The 24,491-nt window shown below is 43.0% G+C and overlaps 2 protein-coding genes across 3 annotated transcripts; one reads left to right on the top strand and one right to left on the bottom strand.

Annotated features, from left to right (window-relative positions):
- Positions 1-2,473: 2,473 nt before the first annotated feature.
- On the top strand, positions 2,474-15,206 carry LOC143320364 (LHFPL tetraspan subfamily member 2a protein-like). The gene is made up of 4 exons (XM_076729911.1): positions 2,474-2,617; positions 11,681-11,890; positions 11,982-12,422; positions 13,477-15,206. Exons 3-4 carry the CDS (start codon positions 12,011-12,013, stop codon positions 13,731-13,733), a joined length of 669 nt encoding a protein of 222 aa, XP_076586026.1. The 5' UTR covers positions 2,474-2,617; positions 11,681-11,890; positions 11,982-12,010; the 3' UTR covers positions 13,734-15,206.
- Positions 15,207-15,720: 514 nt separating this feature from the next.
- LOC143320809 (secretory carrier-associated membrane protein 1-like) lies at positions 15,721-23,723 on the bottom strand. Of its 2 annotated transcripts, XM_076730765.1 has the most exons (10): positions 23,509-23,723; positions 22,166-22,246; positions 21,834-21,944; positions 21,609-21,623; positions 21,172-21,283; positions 20,290-20,418; positions 19,962-20,121; positions 19,446-19,547; positions 19,243-19,360; positions 15,721-18,901 (listed from the first exon to the last, which is right to left on the bottom strand). In XM_076730765.1, exons 1-10 carry the CDS (start codon positions 23,563-23,565, stop codon positions 18,740-18,742), a joined length of 1,047 nt encoding a protein of 348 aa, XP_076586880.1. In that variant the 5' UTR covers positions 23,566-23,723; the 3' UTR covers positions 15,721-18,739. The 2 variants fall into 2 exon arrangements, with proteins under 2 accessions (XP_076586880.1, XP_076586881.1); XM_076730766.1 differs by lacking the exon at positions 21,609-21,623.
- Between the last annotated feature and the right edge of the window lie 768 nt (positions 23,724-24,491).

The following is a 24,491-nucleotide window of genomic DNA, read 5'->3' as shown; positions in this document are numbered from 1 at the left end:
AGCATCTGGCACTGAGTAGCACACAAGCTGCTTTTGCTCACAGTAACATAACATAACAGCTTCTCCACTGCCTGAAGCATGTTTATTGGATTTGGATGCATATTCTCTGTTGGAATAGCTAATCAAAGCTGAACATGTGCAAGACCTCATGAAGGCTTTGGGATCCCTGCACCTGAGTAATTTCTCTTCTCCTCATAAAAATTCGGAAAAGAGGGGGCCACTGGCATATCTGTAGCTATGCTTTAAATGATATAAATGCAAAGCTAATTATAGGGCATTTCATGCACAAAGGCAGTTCACAGTCTTTGTCATGAGGCAGAAGAGACAATACACACCACAGGAAAGTGCTTTGTGAAGCAGCAGGTGTTTAACACTTTTTTAACACAATGGAGAGTTTAAGTTTTGAGCCGTGGTATAAAAGTGAGTCGTAAGAAAAGACAGTCTTTCCCATCATGCATCAAAGCATTAACATGTTTTTCCAAATCTTTCTCTAGATGATACCACTGATACTTACTGTACTGCAATGAGACTCAAGTGACTCTAAACACAGTTGTGTAAGCCCTACATGAATCTATATGGACTTCCTCCAGCAGTTCATCGCCATCACCATTAACATTGCTTACAAGCCACACAATCCCTCACAACATGCAGATGGAGCCCAGTGTCATTCAGCTGCAGAGTGCTTGCCTTCCCTGAAACGCTCACGTGGTCCCAGTGTGACAGTCTTCCCTGAGCTGTCACAGTTCCACAGACCACAATGTAATAAGTGTGGTTTATGCCTTGAGCTCAGCTCCCTGAGTGAGAAGAGAGGATGGAGCGGGAGGAGACACAGAGGGAAGCCTAATATCTGAAATCTTTCCTGAGGCCTTCAATCAAGAACGCAACTGTATGATTCCACAACCAATGATCAGAGCTGTCAAGTCAAAGTGAAGTCTCAAGCATGCAATCTCAAGTCAAATCACAATTCCTTAGTTATACAGTCATTTGGACATTTTGGTCAATATGTTTTTTTGCATTCTTTCCAACAGTTTGATGATGTGACTGATACCGCTCTCATGTCTGTGCGGTAAGAATAAAGCTGCAGCCAGCAGCTTAGCTTAGCACAAAGATTGGAAACAGAGGGAAACATTCAGCCTGGATCTGTCCAAGAGTGACAGAAAAGTCTAAAACCGGCTCATGAACATGTTAGAACTTCGCTTAATCTGTGCAAAAACCAAAGGATAAAAGTGGTGCTTTGATATGGTGTTATGTGCTGTGCTTCATGTGCAGATCGTGTTACCTTCGAGCAGAGCCAGACCGTTTCCCCGTTTCCCTCTTTGTGCTAAGCTAAGCTAACTGGCAGTTGGCTGTAACTTTGCATTCAGTGGATAAATGTGAGAGTGAAGTGTGTTTCCCAAAATGTCAAACTAACCTAGTCCTGTCAGGATAAATCCAAGTAACGCCACAAATCCTCATAAGCAAACTGGAAGCCAGTCGTGGCCCTTTAAACCATTAAAATGACACAGATTTTTAACATTTTCCTTCAGCAGCTGTGTTAATAGTGTGTGTTTGTTCTAACACAGCTGAGACTACGGTCCTCCAATTCATATTCATAGTAATTCACTACTCAAGTGCAACTATTTAAGTCCACACTGTTCTGAGATTTTAGGCTGCTGAGTAAGAACCTGATATTTGAAGGTTTCCCTCTCAAGACTCAAACAATCGTCTTCAGGGAGTCAAGTCTGAACTCACAAGTCTGACTGAGGTCTAAAGCTTTGCCAGTAATCAACACCTGCCAGTGGTGGAAGAAATACTCAGAACTTTAAATAAAAGTAATAATGCCACACTGTAGAAATACTTGCATATTATTAACATGCTCGTGCTCGTTATTCAGAATGACTTTTTAAGAAAAATATATATTATTGGATTATAATTATCACTTTAGGAACATATAAAGTGTATTTGAAGCAGAGAAGCAACCGGTGCAATACCTCGTTTCATGTTGTAAGCTTATTAATTGTTCCCCATGATTAGTATGTTGTATTGTAGTCATTGTTTCCAACACTCACTGTTATAATTATGGATATCTAATTTTAACTTTTAAGTAAGTATGTCTGAGTGTGTCCTCTTTACGTCCAAGAGCTGTGAGAAAATGCGTTGAACTTCGTATCTGAGCAGCTCATAAAGACTTTTCAAAAGAAGAAAAGGGGCAATTTGTAATTTATTTCCCAAACATCGCTGAACTGCATGACACAGACAGACAGAAGGCCGAGAGGAGAAAACAGTCTAGTTTATTAGAGGAGTTTCCGGGAACAATCCAGGAACTCCTCATCATCTTCCTCATCACTTTTCCTCTTCGTCTTCTCGCTCTGCCAAACGGAGTGGGGGAGGGGAAAAGGGGGAGGGAGGAGAGAGAGAGAAGAAGAGAAAGGCCGACGTCAGCTGGTGGTGGGATGGCTTTATGTGAGCGAGAAGGAAAGAGAAGAAACGTCCTGAAGAAAGGAGCGTCGGTGAATGAGCGTCTGGAAAGCAGGGCCGTGCCGGGAGGAGAGGAAGAAGAAGAAGAAGAAGAGGAAGAAGAAGCAGCGGTTCAGAAACGAAGCTTCTACACTGCAACATCTCCACACTTTGACTTCCTGTAAGTAGAAGACGATGCAACGAGGACACATGATGTAGCTGCTTCAGGCACTGACTTCACACAGCTGCCGTTTGTCTGGCTGATATGAGTCCGGTTGGAGGTGTCATTAATTAAACTTCTTGGATTGAGTCACAGCTGCACACACACACACACACACACACACACACACACACACACACACACACACACACACTCTGAAAGAAGTCTTGCTCATAGTTAATGTTCCTTTGGTCAAAGCTCATTTAACCTCTTTTGCATAGCAGTGTTTATTAACAGAGTGCATGCTTCATTGAGTCTTCATCACAGAGATAATGCTGAAGCAGCCGCCTGATTGAATGATGGTATTTTAGCGTTTGCTGTTGGGATGTGCAGCTGGCCATGCTCTGACCGCTTTGTGTGCTCAGGTACAACATCTGGTAGCACTAACATTACCGCACAGTGCCTGTCAGAGAAATCACCTCCATGAGAAGCCCAACTGCTTATTATAGAGCACTTTTTTTTTGTTTTTGTTTCTTAATCTGTCTTTCGCACACGTCCACACAGCAGCCCTTGCTCTCTTCTTCCCTTTCCACCACAACCCCATGTCCTTGGAGTGCAGGGAGGAGGTCCAACTTGTGTGAGAGCCACCCATGGAGCTCCCCGCCTGATACACACTGCACCATGAGGGGAAGTGGTACTACATCATGAGCTAAACAAAACCAGGAAAACGTTCAGTGTTTATTCTAGCTGAGGTCAAGGACGAGCTACGGTGGAGTGATGAGAGGAGGGACTCACTACTATCTCTCAGAAAGTTCTTTTCACCAACAAATGAATAATCGGCCATTAAAAACGACTGCAAATCAACCGTTTTTAATGTTGAACCGATTTTCTGATGCAGTTATGTTGTGTTCGACTTTAGTGTGCTTTTCCTAAGCTGTCTGCCTTTCCTAGAATGACTTTTGACAGCCCTCAGATGACGAGTGCAAACTTGTTACGTGTCAGCGGATGCAGCAATGTGATAGCAGAGGGAGAAACTGTGCAGAAGTGCTTCTTAGTTGCTGTGTGTCAAAGTGATCTATTGAGGTTTATACCAGACAGAAAGAGAAATCAGCAACGCTGCCTGCTCTGTGATTGATTTCATCCAGTGTGTCTGTGCTTTTGAACATCAGACGTAGTTGGAAAAAACACTAAAAACCTCCCATATAAATAGTTTTGTGTCTGTTATCCTGTTAACTACTCATTCCCAGTTCTTGTTGCTTTCCACCATAGGTTTTTGGTTTTCTTCTAGAAGGCCACTGGTCTCCATTGAATTCCCCAGAGTGCTGAAATTAACTTGCAAATTATAAAATGTCCTGAATGGATGCCCTGACATGTAAACTTAAGTGGCAGCCACTGCACAGCTGCATCCTGAACGTCTTTATACAACTGTTTTCACAAGCTAAATGGTATTGTCCATGCTAGGTAAACTAATGTTCTTATGTAAAATCCCGTTAATGCAACAAAGTTCCTATTTTTCATCTTTTTTCGTGATTGTTTGTGTTTTACTTGTGATTTTCTGCCAACTTAGCTCATTGGCAACTCATTCTCATCTCGGATAGGGAACATCTGTGAGTGCACCAACAAGATTTTGTACCCACTCACAGCTGTATTACCACTCTGGTAACATTACATTTAAAAATGTTTGTTTACTTATATCACAAGCAAGTTTTCATAGTGTAGGAGAATTAAGGTAGAAATCTAAACTGATGTAATATATAAAGTAATGTTCATATAAGCAACTAGTTATCATGCAGAAACACCCATGAGGCCCTTCAAGCATCACCGTGAATGAGACAGTGTAGACTTCTTAAAGAGGAGAAAAGAAGAGTTTGTTTGTGCATCCATCATCTTTTTAGAAACAAGCGAGACAAGTGAAGAAGTGAGGAGGGAGCAGGGCGAGGCCATGTCATGCCTGTCTTTGTGTAAGTGAAATGTGAGGGTCACTGAGGGGCTTTGTGTGTCAGAAACTGTGGGGCCGCTCCAGAGTCAGCGTGGGGAGTGAGGGGCTGGAGCGCTGCACAGATTGAATAGGTTAGGGGCCACAGAGGCCTGTCTTTGAGAATGAGGGAGTGCATTCTGGGCCAACGGTGGCATGTCTTTGAGAGCTGAAGAGTGAGTGAGGGGGCCGGTGTCGGCATGTCTTTGTGCAGCCTTTGTTGAGCTGAGTCGCACCAGATGAGGAGAGCTGATTTTATTCAGGCTTTCTTGGCACATGCACACACAAACACACGTACAGAAACAAGCTTGGCTGATACTTTTCTCTGGGGAAGTCATGCGTTTTGATGCAATTACAGCCTGGATGAGTGAGCACAGGCTGGCACCTTCCACAGTTTATGGGTGTGTATTTGTTTTTGTGTTTGTGCATCAGTGAAGTGGGCTCGATTGTTTCTGCACACTGTTGGAGGGCTTCTCGCTGTTGACTTCTTGTTTACATTTTGGGGCCTCCCATTGTCATCGAAACCTCAGGCCCCCTGGTTGTGTTTGAAAGCCAGAACTGTTGGCATTTCTTCACTCTTCATACACAGTCTGGGAATAACATTTGATTGCTTTTTACAGCTTGAATTGTTTTATAGTGTTTAATCTGGGTCTGTAAAATAAATCTAAACCTAACTCTGGAGCACTAAACATGCCGCCGTCACTCACTGGCTGAAGTTATGAGACACAAGTTGTGGTAAATGCCTATCCATGGGAAACATTTTCTCTTCTTGCAACTCTTTCATTCGCTGTTTATGGAGCAGTGGCTCACATGGATATGGTTAGCAAGAAAGAGTTCTTGAAGAGCGCTGCTTGGCTCGTTTCATAATATCTGGGAGGGTTGAGAAAGCTTCATGGAAACCAAAGAAACTGAACTCATCTTTGTGCTTGTTCTCTTTGTGCTTTGTGTGTTATGCATGACTCACTCATTCGCTATCTGTCCTCTGTCTATAGCAGGAAGCATGCTGTGAAAGCAGGTGGATGTTTGCCTCCCTGAGGCTACAGGTTTAGGTGTGACAATCAAAGGGAGCCATAATGTATAAGTCATTAGTGTTGAGTAAGTTCTCTCGTATCTTTTTTGTTTGAAAGGCTTTGTTCTCTCTCTGTTTCTGATGGAAGATATGGTTTGAGTTTCACAAGTTCCCAAAACTGCCTCTCAGACTGCCAGGGGCAAAGAGAGCTTGGTGTCGTTCTGTTGCTGTTCAGTAGATGCCAACAAGCTGTGATTAAAATTTACGAGTCATCACTGCAGGGCATGGGTGTCTCTATTTGGGCTAATGTTACGGCTTGCCTGCTGTTCTTATGTAATCCACTTCTTCATGCCACAGCAGAGTCCCGATGAAGGCATGAGATGGAAGCGTTCCCTTGAAAATCAATAGAAAATTGATTGGGAAATTGAGAGTTGAGGGATTGTGATATTTTCCCAGGGTGTGGGTGGTGTATGTTCAGTATTCAAGCTACATTGCTTCATTCTTCCTCACTTCACCTTCATGCATTCCTTCATGAGAGAGGGATTTGTTTGGTCCTGCCCAACTCTGACTGGTATCATACTTGTTTCATATCTCTTGGGGGTTTTTATTTTCCTGATTCATGGAGGGAAATTAGACCCTCATCGGTGGCCTGTGATTTCCTCACTGTCCACATCTTGTTTGAGTAGCTGTGTAGCCCTGAAGATGGTGAAACAGCTTCTCATGTGGTTTTGGTTTGAGGGCCTTCCTCCTGGCTGGTCCAGATGCATGACCAGACCAGGCGCAGCAGCTCAGGGAACAGATTGCCTTGGTTTGAGGTTTCTGGTTCAGGATCTGTGAGCTAAGAAAAATGAGCTAATGGAGTCCTCCCAGCTCAGATCAACTGGGGGGTCATCTTCTCTGGGTGGGTGATCCACCAGCTGAAACACGCTTTCCCGAACAGGGACGATCTTGTGCTCATTGTGGGAAACAAAAGCGTTTTCATCTTTTCTCACAGTTTTTAAATTTGTGTCCATGAATGGACTTGTTTCTTCCAAACTCCTTAACGGTTGTGTCTAACCTCCCCTTTATACACCAATCTGGGTCAACTGTGCTTTAGATCTCTCAGCCACCCACCTTCAGTCCTCATTCACTTTCACCCTTGTAACGGACTACAGTGGCCAGCACTCATTACCTCAGCACCTTGGCATGCTACCAGAGCCTTTGCTGATATCTCAGACCAATTACTCTAGATTTACTACTCAGCGACCTCCTCTAAATAACAGCCAACTGACTGACCCACATACGCCTCGTATCCACTGCTTTGTCTGGAGGTTTGAAAGGGCTCCGCTCAAACTGATGTTGCGCTTCATTAGTAGACATTTTTATTGAGCATACAGGTTGCTCAGGCCAGCAGGTTTTCACAGCCAAACTCGTAGTCCACATGGCTGGCTGTTGGCCCGTCGATTGTATTTTTTGTAAATTCCGTTAAAGAAAGTTTGTCTCATAGCAGCAAGGAGACTGTTCATGTTGGCTCGCAGAATGAAGGATTGGAAAACGGTGTGTAAGTTGGCTTCGGGCCCTCGGTGCATGCACGTAGTCCTGTGTGGCAGGCTTGGTTTGTGTCAGGACAGGAGAGCTGTGTGGGAAGGAGCAGATGCAGCATATCTACGATATCATCAGTCAAACTCAGCATCATGGAGGACTCATGAAAGAAGCATAAGACCCCACGACCCGTCAGTGTTTGTGATGATACATACCCATGACAGTGACTCACAGGCACATGGAGAGCTGCAGTAACAAAGATCTGACAGTTTGAAGATACTTATCAATCAAAAGCAACTGGGAGTCAGAGACCTCTCACCCACAGCGCCTTGATCGCCGGGTTTTGAATAAGTCATAATTCTGAGTGTTTCATGTGCCGTCAAGTGTAAAATACTCCTCCCTCAGCACTCACAAAAACACACAGAAAATCTTGACCCTGCCAAGGAAGTGCTGCTCAAGCACTTTCCCAGAAGTCTGTTCAACAACCAGCAAACAAGCGGAAAGTATTCATCAGTTTCAGGATGTAGTGACCTTTCTGCACTTCAGCACACACACTCAAGCCCGCATACACAATATATATATGCATGCAAATCACAACATGAGCAGAGTAGGATGTAAAACTACCAGAATTTCTAATTATTGGAACATTAGAAAGATCTTGCTAAAGACATATTAGATGTTTAGATTATCAGACAATATTTGCACAGTGCTGATGATCCTTGTATCTAAAAGAAGTTGGTAATAGGGATTAAGCCTACAAGCCCTCTAACTCTTCAATTTCAAAATCATAGTCAAAAAAGGGCAAGAAACCTACGGCACACCTCCTCAAGACACTCTGCTCTTTACCCCACAAGACGAAACGTTTTCATCCCCCTCTGAGTGCAGCCCTTAGTGAGACTACAGACAGCCACGATGAGGAATGAGTGAAGAGATTTCCAGTAAGAACTGGGGGAGATCACACAAGGTGCCTGCTGACTGCCTCGACAAGGTATGTTTAGGCTCCATCCCTGTAGTTTGAAGAGGCAGAGCTGCTAATTTGAGGGCATTGTAGTCTTAACAGACAGCACCGTGCCCGGCCTGGGTGGACTATAATGAGCTTCAAACTGCACAGAGAAACTAAAATTGGAGCTTGGGTGGCTGAAAAGAAAAACTCATACAAACAAACATACACAAAAATATATACATTTGCACACATAGATTTATTCAGGATGCACACACTGAGAATCCTACATTTCTGTTTTGTAATAGTTGCTATAGAAAGCGCTTAAACACAATCTGTGTGGTGAATCACGCTGAATGAGTGCTGTTCTGTGAAACCATTGTATTGCTGCAGAATGGAAACTGTGATAACAATAAGGAGAGCCATGGTTTTTGAGGATGCCTGGAATAAACTCAAGGACTATAATAGAATAGGGCACACCCCAAACCATTCTCAAACACATGAACACACTTCAAATATGGGATTATACTGTTTACCTAAGAGTTGTAATTCCCTGGAGGTGGAATCACAAATACAAACATGCTTCTTAAGACGATCCTTTGATGCTTTTTGGCAGAAACCTGTGTGGGGGTCGACGGTTTAGATTGAAAGAAGATAGGTTGACAGATCATCTTCACAATGCATGACTGTTCCTCAGACGCTATTGTACAGACACTGATGCTTCCTGTTTGCTTCCTGTTTACTTCTGCCATTTCCTTTTTTTGGCTGATAATGAATAGTCACGTTGTTGTAGCGTCTTTATCCTGTTGCTATAACTTCACTTGGCTCAGTTGTAACTGAAATGCATTCCCTCAGTTTATCTTCAAGCTGGGTAATTATGTGTAGACTGTGTATTTTGGCGGAGGGTTCGTGTAATCTCTAATTAGGATGCAAAACTGTAGAATGAGAATGAGCAAATTTTAGGTGGAGACATGCCACTGAAAAGATATATAGGTGACACATTACAGATAGGCATTGCTGTCGAAGCTGAGACAAAGCAAAACTAGAAGCAATCCTTCATGCCGATCATAACAGCAGAACTTCCTGAAAACACAACCGTGAACTGCAGACACGACTGAATCCTGCTGAACTGAATCACACCCCTGTCTTAAGTGTTTCAAATCTCTACCTGCTCCTCAGATGTTGTCATGCCTGTGACTTTGTTATTATGACCCAGTTCTGCTGGTTCATACTCAACCCAGACTGGAGTTGAATCAGTCAGCCTTTTTAGCTGCAAGAGATAATTCTCTTATTTTGCGGCCTGGGAAACGTCCCAAGTGCTTCGCCTTGAACTGAGTCAGATCATATCAGACAACATACAACAGCACCACTCATTCCTTACAGATGTGGTGGGGTGATTTAGCATCCTAAATGCAGGCTGGTGGCGAGGCTATGTGTAACCTAATTCCACACTAACTCCCTTGAGGTCATCAGAGTGACTTATCACTCTTAATGAATGTTTGTGTGCTCAGCTTTTCATCACCAACGAAATGACACATTCAGTAAGAATTAGAACGGTAACATGATGGAACAGCCTCCCTTCCCTTTTATGTGAAACTTGTGGCTCTGTTAGACTGAAGTAAAGCCTTATTTATAGCACATCTCATAACTGATACAGACTGGAGTCGGTTTTAAAGAGTTGAAAAAATAGATAAATCACTTCTCACTGTCAAGCCATGCAAAAAATGTTTGGTTTTATGTTCCCAGATTTTAAGATAGTGGTCTCCAAGATTTCTGCCCCAACTCTAGTACAATGGACATGAATGAAATTTTGTGGATGGTGCTCACAGAATTAATACATGACATTTAAGTAAATCAACAGCAGCTTTTTTTGTGGAAATGAAAGATTTTGCTGCTCTGGATGATACACAGACCTCGAGGTCAACAGTTCATAGAGACTATTTCTTCAGTAGATAATTTTAAAGAATGATAATACTAGAGCCTCTGATTTTTCAGCAGTTCAATGGAGGTCCCTGTTTCTCCCAGTTGGAGACCACTGGGACCTTGTCCTCCTACGATAGAGTCGTAACGATAGCCAAGTCCATGACAAAAAAGCCAAAGAAATGGACACAAAAAGGGCAATAAGAGCCAAAGACATCAGTTGAACCCAATGCCAAGCTGAACTAATTACATAAGACAAAATAGCAATTCAGTCTGATTATCAGGGTCATCTCTGAACATGAATGGAATGGTTCATCTCCATTTTTTTTGGGTGGAGGCTGATGTCTCATAACCAGATAAAACCAACAATATCTGCAGCTAGACACTGGTAGAGATAAGTTTAAAATGTGGGTGAATAAACCCTTTAAACGTCGCCCAACATTTTTCGAAGGGGACGCACAGAATTGGAAATATCAAGGACTCCTCCCGACTCCACCAGCGAGAGCCACCAAGACAGCGAGTCGACCATACTGTAAACCAGATCCCACATATTTTCCTGTGTGTCTCATAATGCTGGATCATGACATCAGACGGCTTCTGAGAAACCTCTGTGCTCCCATGAGACCACGGCTGTGTCGAAGCCAGCGTGGTCACGGCACAACTAAATCATAACATAGCAACAGTATCACAGTCCCTTTGATTGGGACCTATGCACGCTCAGAAACACTCAGATGCACAAAGAAAGGATTGCTTAGACAATGTCATCTGTTACAGGTTACAAAAGTCATTTGTAATCAAGATTTAATTGCTTCTGAATAAAGAACATTTTCTTTTTTTTGCTTTTCTCTTTTTTACAGCAGCATCAAAAATAACATCATAAAATGCTATCATAAAGCCAATACCCGCTCCCTCTAATGTATTGCATTTATTGAGGCTGTAATTTAAATAGTGAACTGAATGATGGAGCTCCGGTTGATGTCGTGTGTGCTTGCCGCAGCAGTGAGGATCTGGCATGTGTTACTGTCAAATGCGGCGTGCTGTAACAGAGCCTCGCGCTGATCTGTGTTGACAGCTGCTCAGTGGCAAGACACACAAGGCTCCAGTCATTTTGCAGATAAAAATCAAACACACAAAGGCCTCGTAATCATGAGTAAAATGACGACAGTATGAACTCTCGTGTGTGTGATTCATCTCGGCTGTTCCAACAAACATCTGGAAGTGTTGCTCATGGTACACTCACAGCTGGCAGATAGTGAATCTGAAGTAGCTCTCTGTGGGAAGATGGTGGGTGAGGATGGGTCTGTTTGATGACAGTGGTACAAATGAGACATCCCTTGGGGCACCCAGCAAATACGGGGGAGCCTGATGATTCATAGTGGATGGGAAATCAGTCGCTGTTCATCCTTCTCAAGTCCTTTTCACACATGCAGTCCCTGAAATGTTGAGGAACGTTTCCTGCAAGGGCTCATGTGTGAATGGGAGTCGGGATCGATATTCAGGGATATGCGTGCTGCCAATTTTTTGTGAATGTAAATGTAACAGCATGTATGAATAGTGAAAATGACTGTCTTGAAAGGTTATTCCACTAATTTACTGGAAACTATGTGTGAAAAGGGGTCTTTTTTCTGTCCCTTCCCCCTTGTACACGTCAGTTGCTCCCACTTCATATGTATACAGAGTCTCTGTGTGTCTGACCCTCTTGTGTCTCTGTGTCTGTAGGTGTGCTTTTCAAGGCGGTACCATGGCTGAGGGGAGCTGCTTCGGTGCGTTGTAGCTGTTTGGGATGACCAGAGCCGAGCTTTGCCTGAGAGGAGAAGCAGGGAAAGGGAAGAAGAAAGAATCGTAGGGGAGGGAAAACATCTGCTCAGAGAGGATAAGATCAGCAGCCCATCTGGACCTGAACAAAGAAACTACTGGACCTTTCTCTTTGTAAGGAAAGGAATTCCTCAATAACAGTTCTCTGTCACTCGGAGGAGCTTTAAAGGGCCTCACAGATTTGTGTTGTATTTTTTATCATCAGTTGCCACCGTCTCAGAAAGACTTCACGCCATGTGCCATGTTATTGTAACATGCCGCTCCATGCTCTGGACATTGCTCAGTATTTTAGTGGCCTTTGCTGAGCTCATTGCCTTCATGAGCCCTGATTGGCTGCTGGGATTCCCTCGGTCGCACTCCAGCACGAGTGGGGTGGGAGTGGATTCCGGGGAATACCGGCCGTCTCTCGGCCTCTACAGCCGCTGCCTCCGTATCGGGACCCGGGGAGTCGGGGTGAGCTGCGGGCCCTACGCTGGGACATTTGGAGAAGTGGCCAGCGGCTTCTGGCAGGCTGCCATGTTATTTCTGGCAGCAGGGACGTTAGTGTTAGGAGGAGTGGCCTGCATCTCCATCTTCAGCCTGTGCTTCCAGAGCATCCTGAAGAAGAGCTTATTCAACATCTGTGGACTGCTTCAGGCTATTGCAGGTGAGACATCTATCTGTGTGTGTGTGTGTGTGTGTGTGTGTGTGTGTGTGCTTGCATGTGTAAGGGTGTATGGATGTCTTGACACAGAAAAAAGTAGTGCTTTGTGTGGATCATCCACACGAACTGTGATCTCAAAAATCACTTTCACTGAATTAGAATGTATTTAATGGAGTATTTTCAGCATTTTGCATTTATTCAGTGCTAATATGTATTAGTGTAGAAAGTATGTTTGTATGTTAGTATGTATGTACAGTAGAAATTTACAGGAAACAGGAAGTGACAAAGGTCCCCAGCTGAACACATAAAACATTCATTCATAAAACGTCATAAAACTTTCATAAAACTCATAAAACCCTTTTTGACAGTTTAAAAAATTGTAACTTCCTGGAAGGAAATTGGGAGTTCCCACAAAAATTGCATCCTGCATGTATGTAAACTCTGCATGTATAATTGGCTCACATAGGAATGGACATGTTCTGGTGACTGAGCTCAGATAAAGGATGAACTCAAGAAGTTGAACAGCTACATCTCAGTTTTACCAAAGCTAATGCTAACTGTGTGGGCTCTGTGACACATAGTCTTAAGTATTTACACTATGCAAGCATATTCCTGTTTGTTTTATAGTCATGCCTTTAGGGACTTTGAGTGTTTTATTGAATTTACAAGTTGAAACATATGAGTTTACAAGCTGGCAACGTCTTGTCACCGTCCATCTCACTTTTCCTGGTTGGACGTTGGACATTGGACAGTCCAAATATACCAAACTTCTCTAAGCCTTTTTGCATGTTTCTGTCTACAATGGGCTCCCACAGGTGTGTTTAGTTGGACATGTCTGTCGAGGGGGTAATCTATCATCATGTGTAACTGGAGGGGCGGTCAAACGGGGTCTTTCCTCATCACAAATCAAATGCTTGTGAGGTGAAAAATAGATGTATTCTTCAGCAGAGTTGAGTCACCGTGTTCCCAGCTGCTCTGTGATCTGTTTGTGCTTTCATCCGCGATGTTGACATGTACGTGACTAAACCCCTCGTCTCGTCGTGTGCTCTCCCTCCAGGCCTGCTGCTGATGGTGGGCCTCATGCTGTACCCTGCTGGTTGGGGTTCAGAGAAGGTAATCAGCTACTGTGGCCCAGAGGCCTCGCCCTTCAGGCCGGCTCTGTGTTCGCTCGGCTGGGCCTTCTACGCAGCGATAGGAGGGACGCTGGCAAGCTTCCTGTGTGCTGTTCTGTCTGCACAGGCTGAGATTGCCACCTCCAGCGATAAAGTTCAGGAGGAGATTGAGGAAGGGAAGAGTCTGATCTGCCTGCTCTGAGCCTTCAGAAACCTTGGGAAATATATGGACACCTGCACACGTCAGGGGAGGAGGGACAGATGTTTCTCTGAGTGCTTTTCTTCACCATAGCCTGCATAAGATCAGCTGATTGTTGAAAAGTTAGAAGCCTTGGTAAGAGTTTGGTTAATTGTTAGACATAGTGTTCTCTTCTGAAACATGCTGATGAAGGAGCTTCAGATTAAACTGCCACAGAAAGGCTCTGGTACAGCAGCAGGCTAAGGAACATTACCTGTACATTTATCTACTTTTTGACCAAGATACTGTTTATTTTTGTAATAAGTCTTGCCTTAAACCACTGTATTGAAATAGCAGGACATTAGTTCAAAAGATAGTAGTGGGTATGCTGTTAGTGTTATTGAGGACAATTTAAACACTGCCAGTAAAACAGTGTGTAGGGTTGTAATGTCGGTAAAATATTCATTCACACGGTTCACCTGCAAACCTCAACAAACCACTGAATACTAGCAGATGTGTCAGCGAAAACACCCAACAACAGCTTGCATATGTTCTGTGTGTGTGTCTGTGTGTATGTGTGTGTGATAGACATTAACTGTTGAGGTTTCTAATAGTCCAAATGCTCTGATACTGTGGCACAGCAGGGCAGCGAGACTCCCCAACTACTTTTAAATGTGCTACTTAAGAGATTGTTCACTTTAAAGGGAGTTCCTCCTGTTAAATGGATTGTTTGAGGGTCTGTTGAAGCTTATTAAGTGGCAGAAAGTGCGTGCAGAGAACGAGCAGAGACTATGGTGAGGTTTGATGAGGGCATGTTTGCTCACAGCGAGATAAAGCAGGATAGCTTATCATGAGTTACCTTATGGCATACCATAAAGACAAGATCTGGCTGTGTAAATATGTCCAAGACCCAAATAATGAGTAAATATTTGGAAAGGCCTTTATCGAGGCTTTGCTGGATTAATGCAGAAACCTCTAATGAGTCGTCAGTGTGCTTTATCTCAAAGCTGATTAAGGCAGACCTCTTTGTCTGTTTGGTACATTTAGAGTCCTCCTAAAGATCACCTGATACTGTGTTTTGCACTTGGTCCTTGATTCATTTCACCTTGCTACATATTTGGTTCACTTGTTTTCATTGTTTTTCTCCACGATGCCACGTTAGTTTGCTTTAAATGTAACATTGTGTGATTGCTTTTATTCGTTGTAGATGAGATGTGCAATAATTCGACCATAGCGTGCTGTGAGCGTGAGTGGACTGAGAGGATGAGGCTGAAGAGTGAAATCATGACATGGATTTGTATAAAAAACAGCATTTTTAGTCTGTCTGTGCCGAAATTAATACATTGACTGTCCGGCTGTTTTTGTTACATTAACAAGAGTAACAGCATCTGTGGCACATTTTACGATGCTGCGTGTATGACAGGTTGATATGAATGAGGAGAGACACAGTCTGTACTTTGTACTCAAATAAAACAGGCCTTCTGTAGTAAATCTGTGAAATGCAGGTAAATCTTTTCTTACTCTGTTGTTACTTACATGTTCCTTTTCTGTTAAGAAAACTTCCAGAGGAAACACTGACACCTAGAGATGGAAAAGTAGACAGCACAGAGCAACCAGGGCTGCAAGGTAACTTCATTTTAGATTTCATTTTAGAAATGGAAATTTTCATGACTTCATCTAAGAACCGTTTAAATTTAGGAGTTTGACCAGCGGACATCAACTTTTTATTTGAACTGCTCACACGTTAATAACACAAATTGTGGCGAGGAGGAAGACTTTGCTTCATTTTAAAGGGTCACAAGCTGAAAAAGTTGGAAAGCACTGGCATTTATGACTGACTAATCAAATATCTGGTAAAGAAAAATTGGATTTGAAACTCGAGACCACCTTGTGATGGGATCACACCAGCCATGACGAATCTCCAGTTCCAGTCTTTTTTTGTCAATTCACACAGATAAGAAGCAGATAAAAGTTATATGAACCACATAATGGTCCTCTGAAAATCCACAAATGTTTCTTTGAAATTTTATTTCATGTTAATACCATAAATATACAAAACTCAAACTATTTCACATGCAACAAAGGCCAGACAAGAGTGCATCATGTTTTCTTTTTACATGTGATTGATAATGGGGATCAAATTTTCAACTTTACAAAATATACAAGTGTCCCTTTTGAATGAGTTTCTTCTCTGATTCAGTGAAACAACATGGTCACAGGTCAAAAACAGAGTGTTGTGCCGGCGAACTACAGACACATCATTCTGTACTGCAGACCAGCTCGCCAGATCCATCAAGAGATTACCCACTGTGGCATGGCTCCATGTAACAACTGTTTTAAACTATAGATGCATGGGAATCATGTGGGTGTTGTAGCAAAGAAAGGTTGTGTAACATCTTCAAAGTAAAAAGTGGCAAGGGAACACATCACAAACCAAGATTTCAAAACAAATCTATATGGACATTTGGTAGATTTCTCACAGCTTTTCAGGACATAGAATAACACTTGAGGGAGATTTTTTTTTTCCTTTCATTCAAATCATGCGCACATCCTCATCCACACAAGCACACCTCTTGCAGGGTCGAGTTGCAAAGTCATTTAACACTTTTAATCTAGCTGATGCTATGATCATGTCATTACAAAACCACACAAACATAATACATAATATGATATCGAACCAAACAAAGCCGAAATGCAAACAATTTAAATTAAACCATAAATAAAAACATGTTTGTCTTTTGCACTAACGTCAACTTAAAACAAGAAATGTGCAATGGATTGAAAACAATATTTCCAAACAAAAACAATACTGCCAAGATGTTTCCTTATTATATCATGTCCAATTATTGACCTTCAACTTCTGACCAGAGTATTTTATCCACCATAATGTTCACTCCCATACATTTATAATAACAGCAGTACCAGTTATCAGTCATCTATCATGCACATCATCAGACGATCACCACCACTATGAGAGGTGCTAAAGCATGACACAAATGAAACCCACTTCCATATTTCACTTCAGTAGTCTGTACAACGTAGTGCTGATTAACACTGTTATTATCATGTATAAATTAATGTATCTTTGTGATATCACTGCATCAAGTCCAATCTCCGTTACCTGTTCAGTCTGGCTACGAATGGTTAACTTAACAGGGCAGGGTGATGCCATGGTCAAGAAGGTGGTTCACCGAGGCTGAGGCTCCACCAATGCACTCTTGGATGAGCTTTGGGGCCGAGCAACACCATAGTGCAAATGTCTTGAGCGTAAATGGTCTAATGTCCACGGCACCAATTGTAGTGCATTTCTCCGGTGTGGGATCAATTAAGGGTAGCTTATCTTAATAATGTCTGATGCCTGTAATCCAGTACTGACAGAGGAAGAACCACTGGACTTTTTTGACAGTAAAAATGCAAACGCAGTGTTAGTCTATGTAGAGTACATATACACAGTATCAATGTTTTTACTATTTTATGTATGTAGGTTAATCTCAAGAAAGAAATCCGAGCTTTATCACTGTCCAGATCATCTTCAGTGAGAAAAGGCAGGCCACTTCTCTCAGTTCTCTCTATGAATGGTACGTGTCCTTTTCAACAGGAAACGTGACAGCAGGAAGCCACAATGAAGCGGCTCTCAGATTCATAGCAGCGTTAGTTTTTAACAGAGTGTGAGGGGCTAGAAAAACAACTGAGGGAAAGCCACATAGTAGTCTGTTAATGCCATACACACATCAAGGAAAATGTGAATAATACTCACGTTTTTCTCCCCTTTGAGAGCACCAGGCCATGACAGCGTCGACCTGAACCTCTTTTAGGTTTGTGGTGAGAACTGATGGTGACCTACTGGTGACCTGGGTGTTCGGTGTTCAGTCGTCACACATACGTCCAAACATCATCAATCAGCCAAACAGCCACTGGGACATGCAATAACTTTACAGCTCACTTCTCACAGAAACCAAGGGGAAAATAGGGAGGCAGACACCCCCCCCCACCAAAGCTAGCTCCCACCTGTAGCCAGAGAAAAGGCTGATAGGGGACAGAATGACTTTGCCAAAGAAACAGCGACCTGGATTGTGCTAAACATGCTTGTCGTTATCATGCTGTCAGATCTTAGTAAGCCACAGAAATGCTGACCCAGCCCACTTTGCCAATCAAAGTAGCACAAAGACTGGGAGTAATTGTTCAACTGATGGGTGTCACTGGAGCACTGCTGGGGGCTGTGGGCAGGTCCTTAAATAAGAGCATACCAACATATTTCTTTTTATACGGATTACCAGGATGGTAATCATCATGAGTCTCAGAATAGAAGCACAGATATAGGACAAGGTATAATTTACCTTTCAGATCTCAATGACCAAGCACTGGATTATTAAAAAAAAGCCAGAGCCACGATTTTCTTTAAGTACACATTCACACACAGGCCCAGCCATTCAAACATACACTGTACTTTCAAAAAGTGACCAAGAAAACAGAACTATGTGCAAAACACCATGATCATATTATCACTTGTCATGACTCTATACTGTATTAACCAGGCAGGAAGCTGTTTGGAGGTCATCACCATGACAAAAATAAGGTATGCTAGAACTGCGACCTCTGGCTGACCTAGGATCACCTCAAGGTGACAGAAGAGCAGGGAAAGCGAAGGGGTGAGATGACGTCCCACACACTCAGAGCACACCTTGAGTCACTTAGTGGATGTTTGAGGGATGTGAGCAGACAGTCATCTGACTGAAGAGCAGACAAGAAGGATGTAGGAGTGTTTTTACTGAAACTTGATTTTAAGTGAAGGTAGACAACTCTGGTCACTTTATCTGACTGATTTCTCTCTTATTTCTGGTCTCTGACTCTTTGCACTTTTGAAGCAAAGTGTGCAGGGCAATCTTAGCATAACAACATTCATAAAAAGAATCAATTTGATTTGAGAGCCTGCAGGGCCAGAGTTGTGCACCTCCAACTTTTGTGTGCGTGCGTGTGTGTTTGTGTATGCTTGTATGTGTGAGCATGTGTGCATGTTCATGTGTGTCAGTTTATGGCTGAGGTTTGAAGGCCCCACGAGCAGCATTGGATGCAGCGTTAGCTGCAGCGTTGGCGGCTGCAGTCTGAACGGTCTTGTTGGACATGACCCCAGTTGCAAACTCCTGCTGAGCCTTCTCAAAGCTAGCACCAGTGGTACGATACAGTGCATGCACCTGTTAGGAGAAGAAAGAAAATTAGCTGGAATCAAGTCAAGTGATTTAAATCTACCACAAGGCCTCTAGCATAGCAACAAATGACTCAGTTACACAGATGTTTCACTTCCTGGCTAATAATACTGACATTTAGCTCAACATTAGTAATCAATAATAATGACACACAGCATCCTGCTGATTCTTGACACCTTTCTTGTGCCTGCTCTGTCTGTTCCTGTCACTGTCAGTGTGTTAGAATACATCTGTCCACTCTCTGCCATTTGGATTCTTAAATCTCAGGTACAGTCTATTAAACACAACAGCTGATGTCGATATGTTGCACTTCTTTGTGATTGCCTTACCTTTTTAAACATGATGAGCGAGCCCACAGATAGTGCAGTGAACAGAGCTGCAATCAGTAACATGATGATGCCCACTGGGATACTGGTGTTCAGACCAGTTAAAGCTGCGATCCAACCACTGGCAAAATAAAACAATTACAATGTGAGTGAATTTCAGTGCACAACCCACAGGTACAGAATCAGTGACAGCACATAATACTCACCAAGTTCCCCAGCCAGTGATGCCAATAGTTTGTAGGACGTGAACTCCAAACTGACAGATATAGACGAAGAAGAAGACAAAGAAGCGGAATGAACTGTCACTCCTGTAGTGGAGACAGAGAACAAGGAAGTGAGAGAGCAATGTGGAGGCAATAAAATGTCTTCAACTCCAACACTGAGCCTCCACTAAACAATAATTCCTGTCTACTTTCCTTAGTTAGTGAAAGTCTGCCTTTATCCATGTCTTTACTTGGTACTCTCTTCCCATACTGCAAAATATTATTGGGAATTAGAAAGCGTAGGGTTAGAAAAGGAGAGGCGGATAAATGATGAGCTCCTACAACCTCAAGAAATAACAGCATGTTCAAAGGCAACTGCCCACCTCTTTTTACGAGTTTCATAACTGGGGCAATTATTGCCTTTTTCTTTATCAGGACATAATGGTTGTCCACAGAGACATGCTTCTGCTTCTTTCTACTGCTGCAGAAGGCTGAGTCACTTTCCATGTATCTGCTTACCTGAACGCCCCATAAAGCGGTCTGTACCAGCAGACGAAAGAACAGGGGGTAAATAGCAGAAACCACAGCATGGCCAGGCCAAAATCTACACCACGAGAGGCATCCACACAGAACCAGGCCAGGCAGCCAAACATGTTCACGAAGAGTGTGCCTGCATGAACTGGAAGAACAACATGAAAATGAAGACCTTTGGTGTCATGTGAGTACAGGAACACAGTAAACTGTAATTTATGCTCTGCAAAATAGATATAGATCTCTTTGTTTTCCTAAGTCACTGGTTAGACTGTGTATACTACTCCTTTTGGGGTGTGTCTGATGTTCTACTTACACATCCACAGGTTGTACATGATCTTGACGGTCTTTTGGAACTCTACAGGAATGTCCACTGCAATATCATGGTAGAAACATGGGCCAACAGGGAACTTCTCTGGTAGTGGAGGCCAGTTGTTCTTACGCCCTGTGTAGAAAAAGGCAACAAAGGTTAGGATGATTAGCCGTGTACAGTAACAGAGTTTTCATGAAGTTAATATGAAGCATACAAGCAAATTGTATGTGTGTGTGTGTGTGTGTGTGCAAGGATAGGAGCAAAAGAATGAAGTCGTGTTTGTGACTTGCAGTTTATTGGAAATGGACTGGATAGTTTCATTACTCTAATTTGGAGCCTTTAGTGGAAAACCTACTCTACATGTATTTTCAAACTGATGCGAGCATGCCTTTTTCAACCAGAGCTCTTCCCAGTTTCTACATGCCTTCTGACGATGTAAGCCACATTGTATAAAGCTCAAGGATACTTTCCCCACTCTGTCACAAGTTGTATTTCTGAAAACACTAATTGAGAGAGACTGGAAACCAAACATTTATGACACAAATATTTTGCAGAAAATTCAATTATTATGAATGGAATCGTTCCAATAAGGTGATTCATTCGCAGCAGAGAGAAAACTCACAGTATATTGGTGCTTTCATAGATTGCTTAATAAATAAATGAATGTTGTCTTGTGTGCACGTAACATGTGACTCACAGGGTTAGAATGTTCATCACAAATGGAACGTTGAACCAAATCATTCTGTTGTCACAGTAACACAACACACAACTTTCTGAGTCTTATCAACACTGAATCCAGCTTTGATTGGGAAAGACCATCCAGACCCTGAGGTGAATGACTGAGTGAGTAAAGTGAGTGAGTGATGGACTGACTGACTGACTGACCTCCCGCGGCTCCGTGGGATTGTAACTCTCTCTCCCGACGATCGAGCTCTGCTGCTTTCTTCTCCAGCTCCTCCTGCCTTCTCAATAACTCAGCCTGGGCACGCGCTTGGTCCTAACACAGACACAGAACTGATCGTAAAACTCACTACCCAACATCTGACAGGAGATCTAATATCCAATCAGGTCAGTATTGAGGTTATTCTTCCACCCAGGTAAGCTTGGGTTCATGAGTTTGAGAAGGAAAAAAGGGGTTACCATGGGAAAACCTTTCAACTACTGCTGTTCACTCACTTGTCTCCTTAAGTTAGTCATAAACTAGCTCTAAAACTGCACTACACGAGGAAAGCTACAAGTGGGGGAGAGGGCATTAAATGAATTCACACTATTCAAGACAGTGGCATGAAGGGGTCCAGAACACATCAGATGAAAGACAGTACCTCATTACGTCGCTGCTGGCCATCAGAAAACAGATGAATAAATGAAGGACAAGAGGAAATGTGAACCAGTGGCCAAGACAAAGTGTGTCTATGACATTAGAGTGTTGGGAACAAAAGTGCTGAAAATCTATGTCTTCAGCCAAACAAGACTAAAGACATAGACTTCAACCAAGTCAAAAAATACATATGATTTAATGTATATAAACATGTTTCTGTGGGTAGTACCTGAGTCTGTTGCTGTGAGTACGCCGGCGGCTCTTCTGTGGGCTTCATGATGGCTGGTTGTGTGTTCTGGGAAGGGGCAGGAGTAGATTTGGGAGCATTTCCCGGGGCCGCCTGCAAGCAACATAGACCTGCTATGTTAATATTTGTGCAATCAAAGGACAATGAATCAAAACTGTAATTAGGCCACAGTCATTTTTGCCAGTTAAATCCTCTGTGACTGAGAGGTGGAGGAAGAGAGAAAGAGGGTAGTGGATAAAATGAGGTCACTGACTCAGAGCCACATAAACTCATCCATGCACACACTCATCACTAGTGATGCTAGTTAAGCTGACCGTTCTGGCGTCTGTGAAGGGGTTATACTCCTCCAGACCACCAGGAGGGGCAGACTGGGTCACCTGCGTCACTGAAGGATCCTAAGGGGACAGAGAGGAACATGAAGGGTTGAACGGGATGGCAAGAGCAAAATCTCCACACATTCATCGGGTCTATTATTTCCCATGTTCTAACTAGTTATTATGAACATGTTGACAATAGGTGGGTTGGAAACAGAGCAGGATGTACATGCAACACAGTAAAAATGTTCATGTTACTACACTCTACTAGAAGTGGTCTTTTCTGATCCTGTGGCCATTTGAAACACTATGAATGGCATCAGGTGCAGAGGGAACAGGACTGGGCTGCTAACTGTGTGCTTGCATGACAGGATAGTCTATGCTGGCCCACTAAATGTGCCATGAAGTACTAACAGTTTGCAGGTTTTCCCAACCAAGACTCCACCCACTCATTACCACACCTTGCAGGGAGGGAATTAACATTAAATCACCTACCAAGGTGTAAGGTTGGGGTAAACCCCTGCAGGCTGTCGGCGGGCCCTGGTCTATGGTACAAGGTAGGATTTCGAGGGAGAATAAATCTACTGTTCACAACTGGCACAACACAAATAAACAGCGTGTTCGCTGCATCTGGCCTACAATGAAAAAGAAGCTAGATGGACGACAAACTAACATAATGTTAACTATCAGATTTTCCGTTTTCGAGGAATCGATCTTGTGTCCCTTCACACTTAAGATGAGTAGGAAGACGATATTTCAAGACATTGTTGTGAACCCTGTCTACGACGTTTAAACGTGCAGTGTATTCAACTAACGCAAGTTAAGTGTATGTTTCAGTATCACTGTGACAATATAGCGTTACAATTCCAATAAGACGTGTAAATGTCCTCACCCTGCGTCCCAGAACAATTCGTAAATAACTGTAGGCACACAATGTAGCTAGCTAACTGGTACTAACCAGCTATTAGCTATTCACTAAGCTAGCAGCTGCCAGCAACTGTTTACTAACCGTGGGAACAGCTAGCCGGCTAACATTATGTGTCTTTGTTCTTAGTTGCCATTGTCGTTATTACAACGTTGAAAACATCCCCAGCAACTACATGCTACAAACGTCTTCATAGCTTATTTTACGAAGTGAACAGCCATATAACGTGTGAGTGATAAGATAAATAATGTGAACGGTGATGAGCTCTCTCGGCTACCTAGCCGTATACCAAGGAAAGCCCCTAGCTAGCTGTCAAGCAACTAGCTAAGACAGTTAGCAGGGATACCAAAGTACGCTTGGCCTCATTGGGCTTCGAAGCGTACGCTGGCTAGCTAGCTAGCTAAGTTAAGTTAGCTACCTGAAAGGGATTGCTGAAGTCCGGGTCTGCAAACGGGTTGCTGTCAAAGTCGGACATTGTACAGCCTTTCTAAGAACGGTTTCCTGTGTGGAAGAGCTCCCTGATTCTCCAGGGAAGGTTCACTCTCGTGATATGACTGCTTCTCTCTGCAGCTTGCAGTCTTCTCCGCCTCCCTCTGATGGAGACCCCTTGCTTAGCAACTTAGCCAGTAGCACAAAAATGGCAGCAGATGAGAGGATGCGTGATGAGCAGCACCCTTCTACGTCACTGTTTCAGCACCGCGGACAGCATGACGTCTGCACAGGTACAGTACATGTGAGCACACCGGTGCAGTGTGCAGGCGTGAGGAACATCTGTCCTTTGTTTCTCTGGTACAATGTACGTTCATATCTTACATGATAATTCTAATAGCTGAGACCTGGTCACTGATGATTATATTTAAATAACAGAAATAAACCTCCCTTACTCATTCCAGGTTAACATATAAGGGGTCTGATGTTGAATCCCTATTGACCATCACCCCCCCCCCAACCCCCCCCCCAACCCCCCCCCCATGCCACTTCTGTGCATTGTGAATTCATGTACTTTGCCTCCAAGTACAGTGCATGCAGCACTATACAGCAGCTTCATTTTTGACCCAAAGACAAAAAAAAAAATCAGCCAGTACTCAAATGCTGGAATACTACTGTCAAGCCCCATGTTTTCTGTTTTCTTCTGTTTTGTTTGTGGTAGGATAATTAAACAGAACTTTGTTTAAGAATATGTGAAATCTGTGAAAATGACATGTAATATCCTTAAATATCCCTCTGTCCTTTTGGTATGGGGGCAGTTACTCAACAGCTGTACCTAAATACAATTTTAAGGTATTTTTTACCTTCCGTTTTTATGCTGCTGGATACTTGTCCTCCTGTACATTTCAGAAGGAATATTACACGTTTTACTCAACTACAGTGGAAGTACAGATTACTACAGTTACTTTGAAG

This window comes from Chaetodon auriga, chromosome 5 (genome assembly GCF_051107435.1).
Source record: "Chaetodon auriga isolate fChaAug3 chromosome 5, fChaAug3.hap1, whole genome shotgun sequence".
NCBI lineage: Eukaryota > Metazoa > Chordata > Actinopteri > Chaetodontiformes > Chaetodontidae > Chaetodon > Chaetodon auriga.
The sequence above is the reverse complement of the archived record's forward strand: the minus strand, read 5'-3'. Positions and strand labels throughout refer to the sequence as shown.

Excerpts from the sequence above, each read along its gene's own strand:
- LOC143320364 (XM_076729911.1), top strand. The coding sequence starts at position 12,011 with ATGTGCCATGTTATTGTAACATGCCGCTCCATGCTCTGGACATTGCTC. Across the intron at positions 12,423-13,476 it reads ACTGCTTCAGGCTATTGCAG|GCCTGCTGCTGATGGTGGGC; the intron begins GTGAGACATCTA and ends CTCTCCCTCCAG.
- LOC143320809 (XM_076730765.1), bottom strand. The coding sequence starts at position 23,565 with ATGTCCGACTTTGACAGCAACCCGTTTGCAGACCCGGACTTCAGCAAT. Across the intron at positions 19,548-19,961 it reads CCGCTTTATGGGGCGTTCAG|GAGTGACAGTTCATTCCGCT; the intron begins GTAAGCAGATAC and ends TCTCCACTACAG. Across the intron at positions 19,361-19,445 it reads ATCACTGGCTGGGGAACTTG|TGGTTGGATCGCAGCTTTAA; the intron begins GTGAGTATTATG and ends TTATTTTGCCAG.